General features: G+C 41.2%; 1 protein-coding gene across 8 annotated transcripts in view; it reads right to left on the bottom strand.

The window, feature by feature from the left end:
- Window positions 1-475: 475 nt before the first annotated feature.
- LOC109904783 (cylicin-2) overlaps window positions 476-19,734 on the bottom strand; it is a 26,075-nt gene continuing 6,816 nt past the window's right edge. The window contains exons 1-24 of one of the 8 annotated variants that reach the window (XM_031790582.1): window positions 13,769-13,956; window positions 13,356-13,460; window positions 12,711-12,779; window positions 9,611-10,318; window positions 9,124-9,412; window positions 8,930-9,037; window positions 5,867-5,908; window positions 5,367-5,433; window positions 5,055-5,155; window positions 4,424-4,472; window positions 4,225-4,328; window positions 3,927-4,034; window positions 3,711-3,815; window positions 3,010-3,099; window positions 2,719-2,817; window positions 2,545-2,607; window positions 2,391-2,453; window positions 2,213-2,281; window positions 2,058-2,126; window positions 1,842-1,961; window positions 1,615-1,713; window positions 1,467-1,520; window positions 1,204-1,269; window positions 476-981 (exon numbers count right to left, since the gene is read on the bottom strand). In XM_031790582.1, coding sequence (XP_031646442.1) covers window positions 589-981; window positions 1,204-1,269; window positions 1,467-1,520; window positions 1,615-1,713; window positions 1,842-1,961; window positions 2,058-2,126; window positions 2,213-2,281; window positions 2,391-2,453; window positions 2,545-2,607; window positions 2,719-2,817; window positions 3,010-3,099; window positions 3,711-3,815; window positions 3,927-4,034; window positions 4,225-4,328; window positions 4,424-4,472; window positions 5,055-5,155; window positions 5,367-5,433; window positions 5,867-5,908; window positions 8,930-9,037; window positions 9,124-9,270 — 2,016 coding nt within the window. In that variant the 5' untranslated portion in view covers window positions 9,271-9,412; window positions 9,611-10,318; window positions 12,711-12,779; window positions 13,356-13,460; window positions 13,769-13,956 and the 3' untranslated portion in view covers window positions 476-588. Of the gene's footprint in view, window positions 982-1,203; window positions 1,270-1,466; window positions 1,521-1,614; window positions 1,714-1,841; window positions 1,962-2,057; window positions 2,127-2,212; window positions 2,282-2,390; window positions 2,454-2,544; window positions 2,608-2,718; window positions 2,818-3,009; window positions 3,100-3,710; window positions 3,816-3,926; window positions 4,035-4,224; window positions 4,329-4,423; window positions 4,473-5,054; window positions 5,156-5,366; window positions 5,434-5,866; window positions 5,909-8,929; window positions 9,038-9,123; window positions 9,413-9,610; window positions 10,319-12,710; window positions 12,780-13,355; window positions 13,461-13,768; window positions 13,957-14,866; window positions 14,933-19,734 lie in introns of those variants that run through there. The other 7 variants (XM_031790584.1, XM_031790583.1, XM_031790585.1 and 4 more) reach the window with 7 other exon arrangements.

The following is a 19,734-nucleotide window of genomic DNA, read 5'->3' as shown; positions in this document are numbered from 1 at the left end:
AGCAGTTTTCTTCCTCAAATGAATTGGATGATGATATTATATAATATTTGCGAGAGGGAGATAATCTGATTTCATTGGTCCTCAACTCACACATCAGACACTTCATTCAAGATAATTGTAGTTAGCCCTGGGTTAGTCTGCGCCCTGAAGCAGATTTACCAAATTGGCTTAAAGGTGAGCCACTTTCATGGTACCGGTTATCCCAAACTGAACTCAGAGTTGATCAAAGTTACCTCACTAACTCCTCAAACTATATTCATAGTATAGTGCATCTGATCAGCTAAGCCTGCATGAATACTGCTGGAAATTCCTGAATGTGTACACAGACACATACACGTAAATTATGTTCAAACTTCCCACTTTACTTTAGATAAACAAATTGCATGTCACTCACGTGTGAGGTTCCCAAAGAGACAAAAGTGTATCATTTGCAAAAGTTGACCAGCTTCAGTTGGAAAAGAGATTCACAAAAATGTACCTATTGAAATGATTTATTTATTTCTGACAGAATTCCTTTTTGATCATGTTTCAGCCTGATTGTAATGAGCATGAATCATCTTGGCCTATCTTTTCCAATCTCCATGTTAATTAAGGCTGATAAGGCTTAGGACCCCTGAGCAGATCACTGGATTTGAGCAGTGTGGTTCTGCTGCTGGCTGGTCCTCTCCCGGTCATTGGGTCACGGTCGCTGGTCCAGGTTGGGTTCCGCATCAGGGCCTCCAAGGGACTGAGTGGCGGGCGGGAGGGGCTGCTCTCCCTGGGACTGAGAGAGTGCGAGGTGCTGTAAAGGGACTCATAGCGAGTGTTGGGTCTGGCGTCTGCCGACGGCCCCCAAGACTCCAACTTCAGGGTGGGTTTCGGGCGAATAGCTGATCCCTCGTCAGATGGTTTGCTATCCATGCACCCTCCTCCCATCACCAAGCCACCTACATATTTCCCCTCCTTTTTCATCTCTCCACACTTTTCATTCTCAGGTCCACCCTAAAAGGGAATAAATGAGATATTATTAGAATGGAACTGATATGTTTAAATGAAACTATTCTCGCAGACACGTACCTATGAGTGGCTTTTACTTCAAAACTGTCCTACATACCTGCTTTAGAGTTGAGACATTGAGGAGAGGATTGGACTACCTCAGGGAAAACCTTGAGGGTTTGGCTTTCTCTTTGCATACAATTCCAATATTCACTACCTTGTACCTACCTCTTTCTTGTTGTCATCTTTCTTTGTTTTTTTCTTAGATTCTCCCTCAACATCGGAACAGGAGTCCTGTGACCCCAAAAAATACCAATGTAAATTTAAGGAGAATGAGTCAATAAGCTATTTTGGTATCACATGTTTGTGTACATAACAAAACTCTACCAGGAATTGGTCTCCCTTATTTGTATCTTCTTCTTGTCTTTCTCACTTCCGGAGGAAAGACAGTGTTCCAAACAGTATCATATGCATCTCCAAATAACATTTACCTTCTTGTCTTTCTTCTTTTTCTTCTCATCATCATCACTTCCAGAAGAGGAACACTACAGGGCAAACAGAGGACGTGGTCCATCAGATTCCAGCGTTCACCTCACTGTTGTGCATCTCCAAATAACATTTACCTTTATGGAGACTTACCTTTTCTTTCTTCTTCTTCTCCTCCTTCTTCTTCTTCTTCTTCTTCTTCTTCTTTTTCTTCTTTTTCTTATCATCATCACTTCCAGATGAGGAGTCATCCTAGACACACATAAATACAGTAAATGGGGATCCGATTATCCTATTTCATTAGCCTCCACTATGCGCATTGGGCTCATAACTCATAGAGGGGCTCATGAATAACTCCCAAATAGATTTGTGTTATTTACCTTTTTCTTCTTCTTGTCTTTCTTCTTCTTCTTATCCTTCTTCTTGCCTTTCTTCTTATCCTTCTTCTTGTCTTTCTTCTTCTTATCCTTCTTATCTTCCTCGCTGTCAGAACCAGAATCCTGGGTACACAGGAGAAGCGATCCACAGTCACATTCTGATTGTTACTGTCGTTAGTTTGAGGATCACTCTCTAAGACAGTCAATTAAAAAAGTTACCTTCTTCTTTTCCTTCTTCTTTTTCTTGTCTTCCTCGCTGTCAGAGTCCTGGACACAAATAGAAATATGCTGGTCATTCAGATATGACTAGATATCTCAAATGAACTCTTCTTTAAAACATGGACCCTCCCCAATACAGGACAGTTGAGACACACCTTATCCTTCTTCTTCTTTTTCTTCTTGTCCTTCTTCTTATTTTTCTTGTCTTCCTCGCAGTCAGAGTCCTGGACACAAATAGAAATATGCTGGTCATTCAGATATGACTAGATATCTCAAAGGAACTCTTCTTTTAAAAAATGGACCCTCCCCAATACAGGACAGTTGAAAACACACCTTATCCTTCTTCTTCTTGTCCTTCTTCTTTTTCTTCTTGTCTTCCTCGCTGTCAGAATCATCCTGGACACACAATAAAAGTTTAATTTGACATCTCCAATATCTTTCAAAATTGAAAAGACCCTCCCCCAAGACAAACAATAGAACAACGCACCTTCTTCTTCTTCTTCTTCTTCTTCTTCTTCTTATCGTCTTCGCTGTCTGATGAGCAGGAACCCTGTCAAAGAAAAATGAAGAGAGTGGAATTCATTCACTTACCAGTGGGCTTCTAACCATAACCCTGCCCACTGGGTTTCTCAAAATAACATCTGTATGCATCGGCACTCACCTTCGTCTTCTTCTTCTTCTTCTTCTTCTTCTTCTTCTTCTTCTTCTTCTTCTTCTTCTTCCTGTCTTTCTCGCTATCTGAATCATCAGAGCTGGAATCCTGAAACAGACTTAAACTTTAATCTGACATCTATCCTGTATTTTCCCAAAGAACAAGATGCTTTGTGACATGTCTGCCTTTGCTTCCGTGCTGTAATGCTGAGGAGATGGAGCCAAAGGGGATGCAATAGCCAATGGAGTAACTAGAGCAATATGGACATGCAACATTTCATTGCTAAATTGTTACACTTACCTTTTTCTTCTTCATCTTCTTCTTCTTTTTCTTTTTGTCATCATCGCTGTCAGAGGAGGAGGAGCTGTCAGAGGATGAAGAACTAGAATCCTGAGGGACAACAACCAAAAAACCTTTTTATGTTAAATCACACAACACGTCGCTTTCTCACCTTTTTATGTTAAATCACACAACACGTCGCTTTCTCACCTTGTTTTTATGTTAAATCACACAACACGTCGCTTTCTCACCTTTTTATGTTAAATCACACAAAACGTCGCTTTCTCACCTTCTCTTTATGTTAAATCACACAACACGTCGCTTTCTCACCTTTTTATGTTAAATCACACAACACGGCGCTTTCTCACCTTGTTTTTATGTTAAATCACACAAAACGTCGCTTTCTCACCTTTTTATGTTAAATCACACAACACGTCGCTTTCTCACCTTTTTATGTTAAATCACACAACACGTCGCTTTCTCACCTTGTTTTTATGTTAAATCACACAACACGTCGCTTTCTCACCTTTTTATGTTAAATCACACAACACGTCGCTTTCTCACCTTTTTATGTTAAATCACACAACACGTCGCTTTCTCACCTTTTTATGTTAAATCACACAACACGTCGCTTTCTCACCTTCTTTTTATGTTAAATCACACAACACGTCGCTTTCTCACCTTCTTTTTATGTTAAATCACACAACACATCGCTTTCTCACCTTCTTTTTCTTCTTCTTCTTCTTATTTTCCTCCTCGCTATCAGAAGAGGATGAAGAGGAAGAGGAGGATGAAGACGAGGAGGAGGAAGATGAAGAACTGGAATCCTGTGGCAAAAACGGTGTACAATATGTCAGTCATATGGGGACAGTGTGGAGCATTGCACCATCCAACATTACCATAGAATACAATGTGGCTGATAGTTTGGAACCACCAACCTCAGCTTTCTTCTTCTTCTTCTTCTTCTTCTTCTTCTTTTTGTCATCCTCGCTGTCTGAAGAGGAAGAGCTATCCGAGGATGAAGAGGATGATGAACAGCCAGAGTCCTTCAATAAAAAAAAACCACTCATTAGGGTATTGTAGCTGTATTACATAATTCATTACATGAGCTCAATACGTGACACTTTTGGAGAGGAGCTCAAGTCCAATGGCAGAATAACACAGCTCAACTAAATACTTGTGGGAAAGGTTGTCTGTACTGTACCACAGGGAGCCAATGGGAACTGTAATGAGTACCTTCTTCTTCTTCAACTTCTTCTTCTTCTCTTTCTCCTTGCCTCCTTCTCTCTCGTCATCACTCAGGTTTCCAGCTTCCATTCCTTCAGGAAAATCTCTGCCACCTTTCGTCACGGGAAAGAAGACTATCACCCTCAAGATTTCCCCTTCATAATCTCCATATCTCTTCTGAGACAATTCTTTTTTTAAATGTACTTACAAATCCATTCAGCTGATGCACCACCCTCCTTTGCTTTGTCTTTCTTGCACTGTGATTGGGGAGAGGGTATTACAGACAGAGAAAGTCATTCGGGGGATACAGAGAGAGTTTCAATTCAAAGTGAGGAGAGGAGTGTCCGTTTGTAGATCTGTTTGCGTTTTGCCTTGTCATCGTCATCACTCTCAGACGCAGAGCCCCGAGAAAAAGCGTGAGAGGTTGAATTCCTTTGTAACTTTAACCCTTTTCATCTCTGACGCCCTCTGCTGACACTTTCTAAGCGTCACATTTTTGACCTTACAAAACTGTAAGTCTAACAAACACACGCTTAATACTGTTAGAAGGTAATAACCGTGGGATTCGGATACACCATGGGATTCTATACATGGGATTCTATACGTTAACAATTATTGCAGAGCCAGAGATACAGGACTATTGCAGAGCCAGAGATACAGCAGGCAAGGAAAAGCTAAATAAATATGCTAAGTAAATATACACGGACTGTACGAAACATTAGGAACACCGGCTCTTCCCACGGAGTGGGTACCACTTAGGCTAAGCTGACTCGGTACCGCTTAAGTTTCAAGGTTAAAACTCTCAAAAGGCCTGTTGTTATACGCCTCGATGACCTCACCTTGTCCGTTCTCTTGTCTTTCTTCTTCTTCTTGTCTTTCTTTTTTTCCCCTTTGCCCAATTTCTGTCCCAGGGTACCCTCCAGTCCAGCACCCTCCTCACCTGCGGATATGCATATTTTGGGTCACCATTTCTTGTTGTCTACTGTGGACATGTTTTTATGACCTTATATGAATGAACATGAAGACCTGATGTGATGCTGTGTTTACAGTGCCCATGTTTCCAAAGAAAGCATCCAGAATGAGAATAGCTTTGCATGTAGAACAACGTTGTGAAAACACGTTGTGACATTTTAAAAGAAGAAATGACATACCAGCTGTTGAAACGCCAGCAGCACAGCTGTACTCATCCTTGCCCTGTCCGTCTGCCTCTTCTCCCTGCTCCCAAACACAACAAAACAGAACACATGTGACTACAGTATGTTCTTGCAGAGTTTTCTGGGCAAGCGCATGCAAGTAGGCCAAGTTAGGCCTCCCCAAAAGCTAATGCATTGAGGAAAATAATTGTTCTTGCTGGTGTGTCTGGTTTGGTAATAGTGCTGGCCCGCTGTTTAAGAGCTTGCTGTTCATTGCACTAACTTCTGTGTAGTCTGCAAACAAATGAGGTGTGGATAGCAATTGAACTGTTAATTATGTAGGGGGAATAACATGGCAAAATAAGGCGGTTTTATTATTGAAAAAAAGAAAGAATTAAAGTTGTACACTACAGTGATTGCAAAGCAGAAATCGCTTCAGACTCAGTTTGAAAACATCTTTCAATGTTTTTGACATGGTACCAACACGCTAGAACTCCTAATCTGGTACTATATATTACCTTTTTTTTGTCTGCCTCGCTGTCAGAAGAACCTCTAGAATCCTAGAAGAGAAATGTCCATAAGTCAGGACGTCAGGTAAATGTTTCACAATAATGTCAGGTCATATTGTAAGGTTTCAGTCAGATTTGTTGATTTGGGAGAGGTATCCTGTTTATAACACTTTGAAATTGTTTAGCCAAGTCATCAAGTTTGCGGACGACACAACAGTGGTAGGCTTGATTACCAACAACCACGAGACGGCCTACAGGGAGGAGGTGAGGGCCCTCGGAGTGTGGTGTCAGGAAAATAACCTCACACTCAACGTCAACAAAACTAAGGAGATGATTGTGGACTTCAGGAAACAGCAGAGGGAACACCCCCCTATCCACATCGATGGAACAGTAGTGGAGAGGGTAGCAAGTTTTAAGTTCCTCGGCATACACATCACAGACAAACTGAATTGGTCCACCCACACAGACAGCATCGTGAAGAAGGTGCAGCAGCGCCTCTTCAACCTCAGGAGGCTGAAGAAATTCGGCTTGTCACCAAAAGCACTCACAAACCTCTACAGATGCACAATCGAGAGCATCCTGGCAGGCTGTATCACCGCCTGGTACGGCAACTGCTCCGCCCACAACCGTAAGGCTCTCCAGAGGGTAGTGAGGTCTGCACAATGCATCACCGGGGGCAAACTACCTGCCCTCCAGGACACCTACACCACCCGATGTTACAGGAAGGCCATAAAGATCATCAAGGACAACAACCACCCGAGCCACTGCCTGTTCACCCCGCTATCATCCAGAAGGCGAGGTCAGTACAGGTGCATCAAAGCTGGGACCGAGAGACTGAAAAACAGCTTCTATCTCAAGGCCATCAGACTGTTAAACAGCCACCACTAACATTGAGTGGCTGCTGCCAACACACTGACTCAACTCCAGCCACTTTAATAATGGGAATTGATGGGAAATTATGTAAAATATATCACTAGCCACTTTAAACAATGCTACCTAATATAATGTTTACATACCCTACATTATTCATCTCATGTGTATACGTACAGTGCCTTGCGAAAGTATTCGGCCCCCTTGAACTTTGCGACCTTTTGCCACATTTCAGGCTTCAAACATAAAGATATAAAACTGTATTTTTTTGTGAAGAATCAACAACAAGTGGGACACAATCATGAAGTGGAACGACATTTATTGGATATTTCAAACTTTTTTAACAAATCAAAAACTGAAAAATTGGGCGTGCAAAATTATTCAGCCCCTTTACTTTCAGTGCAGCAAACTCTCTCCAGAAGTTCAGTGAGGATCTCTGAATGATCCAATGTTGACCTAAATGACTAATGATGATAAATACAATCCACCTGTGTGTAATCAAGTCTCCGTATAAATGCACCTGCACTGTGATAGTCTCAGAGGTCCGTTAAAAGCGCAGAGAGCATCATGAAGAACAAGGAACACACCAGGCAGGTCCGAGATACTGTTGTGAAGAAGTTTAAAGCCGGATTTGGATAGAAAAAGATTTCCCAAGCTTTAAACATCCCAAGGAGCACTGTGCAAGCAATAATATTGAAATGGAAGGAGTATCAGACCACTGCAAATCTACCAAGACCTGGCCGTCCCTCTAAACTTTCAGCTCATACAAGGAGAAGACTGATCAGAGATGCAGCCAAGAGGCCCATGATCACTCTGGATGAACTGCAGAGATCTACAGCTGAGGTGGGAGACTCTGTCCATAGGACAACAATCAGTTGTATATTGCACAAATCTGGCCTTTATGGAAGAGTGGCAAGAAGAAAGCCATTTCTTAAAGATATCCATAAAAAGTGTCGTTTAAAGTTTGCCACAAGCCACCTGGGAGACACACCAAACATGTGGAAGAAGGTGCTCTGGTCAGATGAAACCAAAATTGGCAACAACTTTTTGGCAACAATGCAAAACGTTATGTTTGGCGTAAAAGCAACACAGCTCATCACCCTGAACACACCATCCCCACTGTCAAACATGGTGGTGGCAGCATCATGGTTTGGGCCTGCTTTTCTTCAGCAGGGACAGGGAAGATGGTTAAAATTGATGGGAAGATGGATGGAGCCAAATACAGGACCATTCTGGAAGAAAACCTGATGGAGTCTACAAAAGACCTGAGACTGGGACAGAGATTTGTCTTCCAACAAGACAATGATCCAAAACATAAAGCAAAATCTACAATGGAATGGTTCAAAAATAAACATATCCAGATGTTAGAATGGCCAAGTCAAAGTCCAGACCTGAATCCAATCGAGAATCTGTGGAAAGAACTGAAAACTGCTGTTCACAAATGCTCTCCATCCAACCTCACTGAGCTCGAGCTGTTTTGCAAGGAGGAATGGGAAAAAATTTCAGTCTCTCGATGTGCAAAACTGATAGAGACATACCCCAAGCGACTTACAGCTGTAATCGCAGCAAAAGGTGGCGCTACAAAGTATTAACTTAAGGGGGCTGAATAATTTTGCATGCCCAATTTTTCAGTTTTTGATTTGTTAAAAAAGTTTGAAATATCCAATAAATGTCGTTCCACTTCATGATTGTGTCCCACTTGTTGTTGATTCTTCACAAAAAAATACAGTTTTATATCTTTATGTTTGAAGCCTGAAATGTGGCAAAAGGTCGCAAAGTTCAAGGGGGCCGAATACTTTCGCAAGGCACTGTATATACTGTACTCTATATCATCTACTGCATCTTTATGTAATACATGTATCACTAGCCACTTTAACTATGCCACTTTGTTTACATACGCATCTCATATGTATATACTGTACTCGATACCATCTACTGTATCTTGCCTATGCCGCTCTGTACCATCACTCATTCATATATCTTTATGTACATATTCTTTATCCCTTTACACTTGTGTGTTTAAGACAGTAGTTTTGGAATTGTTAGTTAGATTACTTGTTGGTTTTTACTGCATTGTCGGAACTAGAAGCACAAGCATTTTGCTACACTCGCATTAACATCTGCTAACCATGTGTATGTGACAAATAAAATGTGATTTGATTTGATTGTTTGCCACGTTGGTGTAATGAGAAATGTTCTTACCTTTTTCTTTTGCTTCTTCTTCTTTTTCTTCTTTTTCTTCTTCTTGTCACTGTCCGAGGATGAGGAGGATGAAGAGCTATCAGAGGACGAAGAGGAGGAGCTGGAATCCTGAAAAAGAATTCAAACAAATCGTAAGTGTGCTGTGTCGACAAAATGGGGACCACACGTTTATCTGATCTCATGTTGAATTAAACCTTTTTCTTCTTCTTCTTCTTCTTCTTCTTCTTCTTCCTCTTCTTCTCCTTCTTTTTCTTCTCCTCCTCCTCACTGTCTGAGGAGGAGGATGAGCTGGAAGATGAAGAAGAGGAGCTGGAATCCTGAGAGACGGAAAACAGGAACATAGAAAAGGACCTCTTTCATGAGACTTTGAGACTTCACACGTTACCACCTGTATGTATACAGGGGAGCTACAATACATACCTTCTTCTTCTTCTTCTTCTTCTTCTTCTTCTTCTTGTCCTCTTCACTGTCTGAGCCTGAGTTCTAAGAGGAAGGGACAAAAATGCATGTTCTAAATCCTGCCACGGTAACATTGAAGTAAACGCTGACTTCCTCTGCGATGTAGAGTATTGATGTGGCTTCTTGTTACTGTGCACACTCTGGCTTGTAACTTCTGGAAAAGGAAATTGGCCATGGTGATGATACGAAATGACATAATACATTTGATGATAACCCACTCACATCCTCTTTCTTCTTTGTTTCCTCGTCGTTTAGATCAGTGACGCCTTCAAGCCCTGCGACGACAACAAAAACAGTCAATATGTTTTAGTGAACGACAATATAATATTTATAAGATTAGCGTTGTTCTGTGTGTTTTTTTTTTGGTGGTGTTTCTGTATAGAGATGATTGATTGAACATAAACAGTGCACATGGTCAGATAAAACGCTCTCGATTTCATTCTTGCAACTTGATCTTAAAACAAATAGGGCCAACCCCTCTAGGGATCAAATCTGTGATGTGGTGCAAAGTCAACAAAATTACAATCAAATGTTTGACTCAATACATGCCCTTTGGACTGAGATTACACACCTATCCACCCACCCCACCCTCGCCTCATATACCCACATTCCTCTCATTATTGCTTTATGATTTAAAAAATGGTGCCATTAACATGGTATCAATACATATAATGTGAATTGAGGTGAATGTGTCACTTGAGCAGTAGGCAGGTACAGTCGGTGTAATATTTGGTTACAAGGCGGGGTCATTTGTGTTTAAACACAGTAGATCATTTAGAACAGTTCATAGCCTTCAGTACACACGCCCGAACACAGAAAACAAAGCTGTCAATCACCAGGCTCAGATATGGAGGCTGCATCATGTACTATAGTATCCTCAGAACCTTCTTTCTTTGCCTTCTTCTTCTTCTTCTTCTTCTTCTTCTCATCCTACAGAAGGACAGACAGAAGTTAGTCTCACTGCGAGTTTGACATATTCATCTAATGTTAACATAGCAGAACAAAACATACACTGACAGGTAGGACGAAAGTACATTTTAGATCTCTGTACTTTTTGCCACGCTCTGATCTGTTTCATCTGTCCTTGTGATTGTCTCCACCCCCTCCAGGTGTCGCTGATTTCCCCCAGTGTATTTATCCCTGTGTTTCCTGTCTCTCCGTGCCAGTTCGTCTTGTATGTTTCCAGGTCAACCAGCATTTTTCCCATCTCCTGCTTTTTGCATTCTCCTTTTTCAAGTCCTCCCGGTTTTTGACCCTTGCCTGTTTCTGGACTTTGTACCTGCCTGCCTGACCATTCTTCCTGCCTTGACCAAGAGCCTGTCTGCCACTCTGTACCTCCTGGACTCTGATCTGGTTTTGACCTTTTTGCCTGTCCTCGACCATTCTCTTGCCTACCCCTTTGGATTACTAAACATTGTAAGACTCCAAACATCTGTCTCCTGTGTCTTGCATCTGGGTCTCGCCTTGTGCCTTGATGCTTTTAGACACATGGGTAGTAAACATAGTTTTAATCTATTACATTCAACCAAAATAAATAAGCACGATGACTCAGCATCTACAAGGATGGGTTCTCTGTGTGTGTATAAGTCATTCTATTCCACCTGTGAGGTGTATTCATCCTTGTTTTATTATTCATGACTAATAAAATGACTTATATGCACACACACACACACACACACATACACCCACCCACACACAATTCACATATACAGTACCAGTCAAAAGTTAGGACACAAACTTATTCAAGGGTTTTTCTTATTTTTTAAACTATTTTCTTGTAGAACAAAAGCAAAGACATCAAAACTGTGAAATAACACAAATGGAATCATGTAGTAACCAAAAAAGTGTTAAACAAATCAAAACATATTTTACATTTGAGATTCTTCAAAGTAACCACTATTATTCCACAAATTAACTTAACAAGGCACACCTGTTCATTTAAATGCATTCCAGGTGACTACCTCATGAAGCTAGTTGAGAGAATGCCAAAAGTATGCAACGCTGTTATCAAGGCAAAGGGTGGCTACTTTGAAGAATCTCAAATATAAAATACATGTTGATATGTTTAACACTTTTTTTTGGTTACTACATGATTCCATATGTGTTCTTTCACAGTTTTGATGTCTTCACTATTATTCTACAATGTAGAAAATAGTACCACTAAAGAAAAAACCCTTGAATGAGTAGGTGTGTCCAAACTTTTCAGTGGTACTGTGTGTACATCCACCTTATGCATATGTGTTTGTTTGCTGCTATTGCAGAGTGTATTCACAGATCATATCGGTGCATATTCCAGATAGAAAGCAAGTCCCTACCACCTCTTCACTTCCTGATCTTGCAGGCACCAGCTCAACAGGTTATGACTGGGTGTGTTTCCTATGCCTATCTTAGATCTGGGTCCCGAAGGTCACAGCATGCCTGCCATACGGGTTTCATTGTGCCATTTAGACGTTCAGCTAGTCTTTCAACCCCACATATCTCAAGCATGCAAACCTGAGTCTCCTGCTTACTAACGCTGACAGAACATAGTGCTGTTGTTGCAGACCAGCATAAAACGCTGGCGGTTGAGTTTCTATCGTGGAATCAATGTACCTGCTATCGATAATCACAGCATATCTTAACAAACATTACTTCAAACGGATTTTATATTCAAATAAACCGCTGCATTCATTTTCAGAGCATAATTTCCCCAAAATTGTGATGGCATGTTTTTTTCTGAGTGAAAGATAAATCTAAATGATTGCACATCTAATGGTCGAGAAGAGTAAGACTAAATAAAGCTCACATCAGCAATTACAGTAGTCACTTTTTATCAAATAAAAACTGCCCAGCCCAATGTGACATAGTAAGACAATACTACATCCACTTTATAAAGCTGTGTGTCATGGCAAGGGACCTAATTTGGATACGCTTGGAAAGAGTATTCCCAGGATTAAAACAACAATGGATTGGTTTCAGGGTAGATACCAGCGTTGCCAAGACACGCTCCATAAACCAATTAGGCTTCCTTTCACTTTAATTGTTTCATTGGGGGATTCAAGTCTCCTTTTGGCTTCGCATGACCAAGATATTTGTCTAAAACTAAACACATGGCCCAATCCAACCAAAATGTCCTCTCTCTCTCTCTCTCTCTCTCTCTCTGTTTGTTCATTGACTCATTCCAAACAGGCAGCTTTAGCCAGGAGTGCCAGATGGGCAGGGTTCACTCTTTTGTGACTGTTCATGTATTGGTTCCAATGCACAAGACACGCTCAATCAAATTCAGATCTGATACAATGATGATGAACATTAGGTCAAATGTTAAGAGATTTGCACAGCTTACTTCACTGTCTGAAGAGCTGCTGTCAGAGGAGGAGGAGGAGGAGGAGGAGGAAGAGGATGAACTGGAATCCTGTGTACAAGAAGAAAAGGTTATTGCATAATTGACACCAGTAAAGTACATGTCAGTAGATACCTCACTTATTTGGTTGTTTCATACTTTACCTTTCATGAGTGAATGTAATAAATGTGCTTCTCTATTGCATTTTAAAAGGGTCTTACAGAATGCCCCACTATTAAAGACCAATATTCCTAGATAACTGTCACATTGTATAAATGATTGGAGGCCGGCACAGGAATACGTAACAGGGGTTCTTAAGGCTTGTGATCTACAGTACTCTGCAATATCTTAATGCCACTCCCCTCTCCTTACCGTCACTTTTCGCATCGGTATTCCTGACTGTAGTAAGCCCTGCTGACCCATTTGAGAACCACACCATTGCAAAATACACCTATGTTTTGGAGATCAGCCCTCAGCTGTGGAGTGACTACACCTTAAACGACTAGTGTAGAGCGCACAGTTCTGAAACTGCACACTGACATGACACTGCATTTATGTCCGGGTCTCTTTAACCACATTTGCGAGCCTCCAGTGAGCAGTGCATTCCAAGTAGGGGATGTTCACATTGGAAGCGCTTAAGCGACTCACCTTCTTCTTCCTCTTCTTCAGCTTCTTCTTTTTCTTTTCCTTCTTGCCTTTGTCCTCCTCCTCGCTGTCTGAAGATGGGGAGCTGTGGAATGAGTACAAGTCAACCTGAAGGAGAGAGAGACTGCAATTGTTACAACTTGACAGATGGATATGACGGAGTAAAATTAGATGGTAAATGTATTATTGTTTTCATAGTGCAGACATGCACAGGCATTTATTTCAGTACAGGGTTAGGTTTCAGGTTATTATCTGGTAACTTTTTGACCTATCGTTACTTTTCTTGGGAAGTCTTTGAAGATACCCTCAATATAAACGTGCACTACATCATCCCCCCCCCCCCCGATCACAACATTTTTGGCCTACTTTCAATGTCTCCGCAGTCCTTCCACTGAACCTGACTCTCCGTTACATACCTTTCCAGATCGTCCTGCAGGGGCTCTGGGGTCCGTCTTGGCTGCGTTAGTGGTGTCGGTTGAAGACAGCCCTCCCAGCCCTCCATGCTCTTCAAGCTTCTGTTCACTCCTCCCAGGCTGGAGTTCATCCAGGTTGCTCAGGACAACTTGTCCTCCCTCTCCATCTCCTCCAGGCCCTCCCCCTGGAGCTACACAAACCAGCATAGATTACCGTACTACACAGTTATGTGTTCCATTCACAAATCAATATGTTTATTGTATTGTACGGGTTGGACTATATTTTCAGTCATCTTAGCCTTGTACAAATCATCTATCCTATTATACAAATCACCTACACACTGAGGCTTTTGTGGTGCGAACAACATTAAATACAATACAAAAAAAACAATAACCAGAGTATCAAAAATGCATAGGTACTGATCATGTGTGAACGGCATAAATGTGTTTTAATATTATGGATAAAACATTATCTGATGCCTTTCCTTATTTCTCACACTGTACTCCATCCCATGTAATGATGCATTATCTGATGCCTTTCCTTATTTCTCACACTGTACTCCATCCCATGTAATGATGCATTCGCCTCAGAGTACATTTGTAGCCATAATGCACAAACCAAATTGACTACATCTACATATTGTCTGTTCTAAGTAGAAGAAGTAGCAGATGCATTAATTTTGCATGTTGACTGACAACAACAGTGGAGAATTGCATGATTTTTTTGATTTCAGATGTCTTTGCATGACTGCAAAGAAATACTAATAATTGTACAGCTTTAAACTACAGCTCACCGCTTCAAATGTCATGTATCTACATTTTCCAATTACACCTAAAGTAGAATGGGGTGGAATATACAGTTGGTGATAATGAGAAATGATTGTTACTTTTACCGGGGAACATACTTAAAGAACGAGACCCATTACATTTTTAGACCACATCAAGCTTTAAACATACAGTATGCCGGTAATCTATAAAGGCATGTGCGCTAATGTCACCAAAGGTGCGCTAAAGTCACCAAAGGTGCGCTAAAGTCACCAAAGCTGCGCAAAAGTCACCAAAGGTGAGCAAAAGTCACTAAAAGTGCATAGATCACCATACCTTTGGGTCGGTTGAACTCCATTCAACTCAACAGCCGCTCCAGTTACACCTTGCCGTTGGCTGTGAATGGATGATATGACTGAGTTACACTGATAGGAAGTCCTTTATTCTGGCCATTGGCCAAGGTGTGGGTATTGTGTTGTGTTGGCCTGTGCAGAACAGGTAAATCCGGTTTCACAGTAATGGGCTGACCTTTCACATTTCATGTTGAATATTAGTCTAATATCTTAAAAAATACACTATATTGCTTGTATCTGATCTATATTATCTGTTTTTCTAAGTTTGTCCAAACATATCTCTTCTCACAGTACATGGAGGCAAAAAAATTAAAAAGTGTATTTCCTATAAACAAACATTTGTCTTAACATCACACATGGCAGTATGGTCAGTGCTCCTTGCGCAAAGTAAGGGTGCATTATGACACAGAGTTGCACTGAATACATTTTGAGATCTTGGAGTGCTCGAATTGAGCTCTCAACTACAGCCACAGGGCAAATTATGGACATTGTTTGGTTAGAATTGAAAGGATTATGCTCAAATGCCATTATTTTTCTGTAATACTTTAAACCATTGGTTTAACTCTAACAGTTCAGAAGGTCACCATCTGTCACGATCGTCGTAAGAAGCGTGCCAAAGCGCAGCGTGGTGGGAATGCATCATTTAATAGATGACAAAAAACAAGAAGTAAACTGTACAAAAACAATAAACGACCGTGACGCTATCATAAGAACTGTGCTGACACAAGCAACTAACATAGACAATCACCCACAAACAAACAGTGAAACCCAGGCTACCTAAGTATGATTCTCAATCAGAGACAACTAATGACACCTGCCTCTGATTGAGAACCATACTAGGCCGAAACGTAGAAATCCCAAAATCATAGAAAAACCAACATAGACTGCCCACCCCAACTCACGCTCTGACCACACTAAATAAAGACAAAACAAAGGAAATAAAGGTCAGAACGTGACACCATCCCTTCTTTATTTAAATGTCAAAACATATTATTCTATTTGTGTAGTCTACCCTTCACAACACTTGGCTAGTAGGCTACATGGTTTTTAAATGACTAATACCCAATTAACTTGTGAGAGACGCAAACTCGGTCTCAACCTTTAAGTCTTTACTGAAAACTCATCTCTTCAGTGGGTCATTTGATTGAGTGTAGTCTGGCCCAGGAGTGTGAAGGTGAAAGGAAAGGCTCTGGAGCAACAAACCGCCCTTGCTGTCTCTGCCTGGCTCTTTCCACTGGCATTCTCTGCCTCTAACCCTATTACAGGGGCTGAGTCACTGGCTTACTGGTGCTCTTTCATGACGTCCCTAGGAGGGGTGCGTCACTTGAGTGGGTTGAGTCACTGATGTGATCTTCCTGTCTGGGTTGGCGCCCCCCCCCCCCCCTGGGTTGTGCTGTGGCGGAGATCTTTGTGGGCTATACTCGGCCTTGTCTCAGGATGGTAAGTTGGTGGTTGAAGATATCCCTCTAGTGGTGTGGGCTCTGTGCTTTGGCAAAGTGGGTGGGGTTATATCCTTCCTGTTTGGCCCTGTCCGGGTGTATCATCGGATGGGGCCACAGTGTCTCCTGACCCCTCCTGTCTCAGCCTCCAATATTTATGCTGCAGTAGTTTGTGTCGGGGGGCTAGGGTCAGTTTGTTATGTCTGGAGTACTTCTCCTGTCTTATCCGGTGTCCTGTGTGAATTTAAGTATGCTCTCTAATTCTCTCTTTCTCTCTTTCTTTCTCTCTCTCAGAGGACCTGAGCCCTAGGACCATACCTCAGGACTACCTGGCATGATGACTCCTTGCTGTCCCCAGTCCACCTGGCCGTGCTGCTGCTCCAGTTTCAACTGTTCTGCCTGTGACTATTATTATTTGACCATGCTGGTCATTTATGAACATTGGAACATCTTGGCCATGATATGTTATAATCTCCACCCGGCACAGCCAGAAGAGGACTGGCCACCCCCCATAGCCTGGTTCCTCTCTAGGTTTCTTCTCTAGGTTTTTGCCTTTCTAGGGAGTTTTTCCTAGCCACCGTGCTTCTACACCTGCATTGCTTGCTGTTTGGGGTTTTAGGCTGGGTTTCTGTACATCACTTTGAGATATCAGCTGATGTACGAAGGGCTATATAAATACATTTGATTTGATTTGATTTAAACTTCCGACTTCAACTGTAGGTCCTGGATGACAAGAAGCTTGGCCCTACTACTGGTTTGAGGAGTTAGCGAACTAACTTTGGTCAACTCTGAGTTCAACTTGGGATAACCGGTACCACTAAAGTGGTTCACCTTTTAGCCTGGTAAATTTCTATGGAAAAGAACCCTTTAGAACTAACCAGGCTAACTCAGGACTAAGTCAATTTATCCTGAATGAAGTGTCTGAGATGTGAGTTGAGGACCAATGAAATCAGATTGCCTCCCTCCCGCAAAGATTGTGCCATCATCCGTTTCATTGGCATTTTTACGTGTAAAAAAATTGAATTGTTAAAATACCTATCATATTACACATTTAGTAATGACAGAATGCATTTGAAACTTCACACGCAGTAAAACCTTTGTATTACTAAATCAAATTATTTTGTCGATAGGAGTGGGAGAAAAGGTGCTTGTGCATTGATAAGCAGACCAAAGTACACCATAGACGGCATTAACGATAAGTAAGAAAACATAGACAGCACTTCTAAAAACCTGTTTCACACCATAGCCTGCTTAATTTGCAAGATAACTTTTCTTTCATTTTGATTTCGGTTACAAATTAAAATGTGGCACTGACACGCCCATGGATTGATGTTTCAGCATTGTCTCAATGAAGAGTTCCTCGTTCGATTGGCCACATGCGACATTTGAGTTAGTGGCAGGCAGAAGAGGAATATCCATGAAGCCTGAGCTGGAATGTGAAGCTAATTAAAGCTGGCTAGCTTTAGAAAATCCACACATAGATCTAGCTTGCTTCTTAGTATACCCCTCTGGACACATTTTTAAAATACTAAACCTTCCCCAGCAACAAAATTGAAAAAGCATGACCCTCCCCAAAATTCCTTCATGTAGAGCTAGGAATACAAGAGTTTCACTACACCCGCAATAAAATCTGCTAAATATGTGCATGTGACCAATAAAATATGATTTGATGGACCCTATTCCCTTAATTCTGAAAGATCCCTGGGCTTATTTTAAGGAGTTGAGAAATACATTTAGTGTAAAGAAAAGCTGGGTGCTTCCTCACAAAACCAGGACAAAGAAAAGCCATCGTTTTTCTGATTTTCACAACATTTAATCAATAGAATGGTCCTTTGGAGGAAGGATTGTTGACATATACTTGACATTTGTATCTAAAAGCATAATTAAGAAATAATACAATTTGGCATATTTATTAGTGTCATATGAAGCTGTACTGCTTGCTCTAAAATATGAATTTTGATTTCAATAACAATTTTCTTACATTAATTTATGAATATTGACAAATATTAATATTAATATTGAAAATATACAATTTTTGATTTGGCAATTTGTTTGTACACATATATTGCTGAACATAATATACTCTATGGGCATATCAAAGGTACACAGTAGGATCTCTGCTAGTTTTAAGGTTAAGGCCCATTTTACCCAGAGAAATTGGCATAGCAGGCTATGTAACCAATCACAAACCTCCTTTAACTTGTAGCATTGCAGATCTCACAAATCACCAGCAGAGGGCGACCATTTTGAATCCTACAAATTGCAGACAAATTGGACCATTACTCTAAAAGTACCAGAGATCCCACTCTGGAACTTTGATATGTCCATAAAGCAGGGTTGGCCACCCTTTTGTAGGCCTGAGGATCAATTTCCAAAAATGGTGCCCCTTACCAAAAATATCAAATATACAGTACCAGTCAAAAGTTTGGACACACCTACTCATTCAAGGAATTTTCTTTATTTTTACTACTTTCTACATTTTAGAATAATAGTGGAAACATCAAAACCATGAAATAACACATTTGGAATCATGTAGTAACCAAAAAAATGATAAACAACACAAAATATATTTTATATTTGAGATGACAGCTTTGCACACTCTTGACATTCTCTCAACCAGCTTCATGAGGAATGCTTTCCAACAGTCTTGAAGGAGTTCCCACATATGCTGAGCTCTTGTTGGCTGCTTTTCCTTCCCTCTGCAGTCCAACTCATCCCAAACCATCTGAAATGGGTTGAGGTCTGGTGATGTGGAGGCCAAGTCATCTGATGCAACACTCCATCACTCTAGTTCTTGGTCAAATAGAGCTTACACAGCTTGAAGGTGTGTTTTGGGGTATTGTCCTATTGAAAAACAGATGATAGTCCCGTTAAGCACAAACCAGATGGGATGGCGTATCGCTGCAGAATGCTGTGGTAGCTATGCTGGTTAAGTGTGCCTTGAATTCTAAATAAATCACTGACAGTGTCACCAGCAAAGCACACCCACACCATCACACCTCCTCCTCCATGCTTCATGGTGGGAACCACACATGCGGAGATCATCCGTTCACCTACACTGTGTCTCATAAAGAAACGACGGTTGGATCAACAATCTCAGATTTGGACTCATCAGACGAAAGCATATATTTCCACCAGTCTAATGTCCATTGCTCGTATTTCTTGGCCCAAGCAAGTCTCTTCTTCTTATTGGTGTCCTTTAGTAGTGGTTTCATTGCAGCAATTTGACCATGAAGGCCTGATTCACAGTCTCCTCTGAACAGTTGATGTTGAGATGTGTCTGTTACTTGAACCCTGTGAAGCGTTTATTTGGGAAGAAATTTCTGAGGTGCAGTAACTCTAATGAACTTATCCTCTACAGCAGAGGTAACTCTGGGTCTTCCTTTCCTGTGGCGGTCCTCATGAGAGCCAG

This window comes from Oncorhynchus kisutch, linkage group LG15 (assembly GCF_002021735.2).
Source record: "Oncorhynchus kisutch isolate 150728-3 linkage group LG15, Okis_V2, whole genome shotgun sequence".
NCBI lineage: Eukaryota > Metazoa > Chordata > Actinopteri > Salmoniformes > Salmonidae > Oncorhynchus > Oncorhynchus kisutch.
The sequence above is the reverse complement of the archived record's forward strand: the minus strand, read 5'-3'. Positions and strand labels throughout refer to the sequence as shown.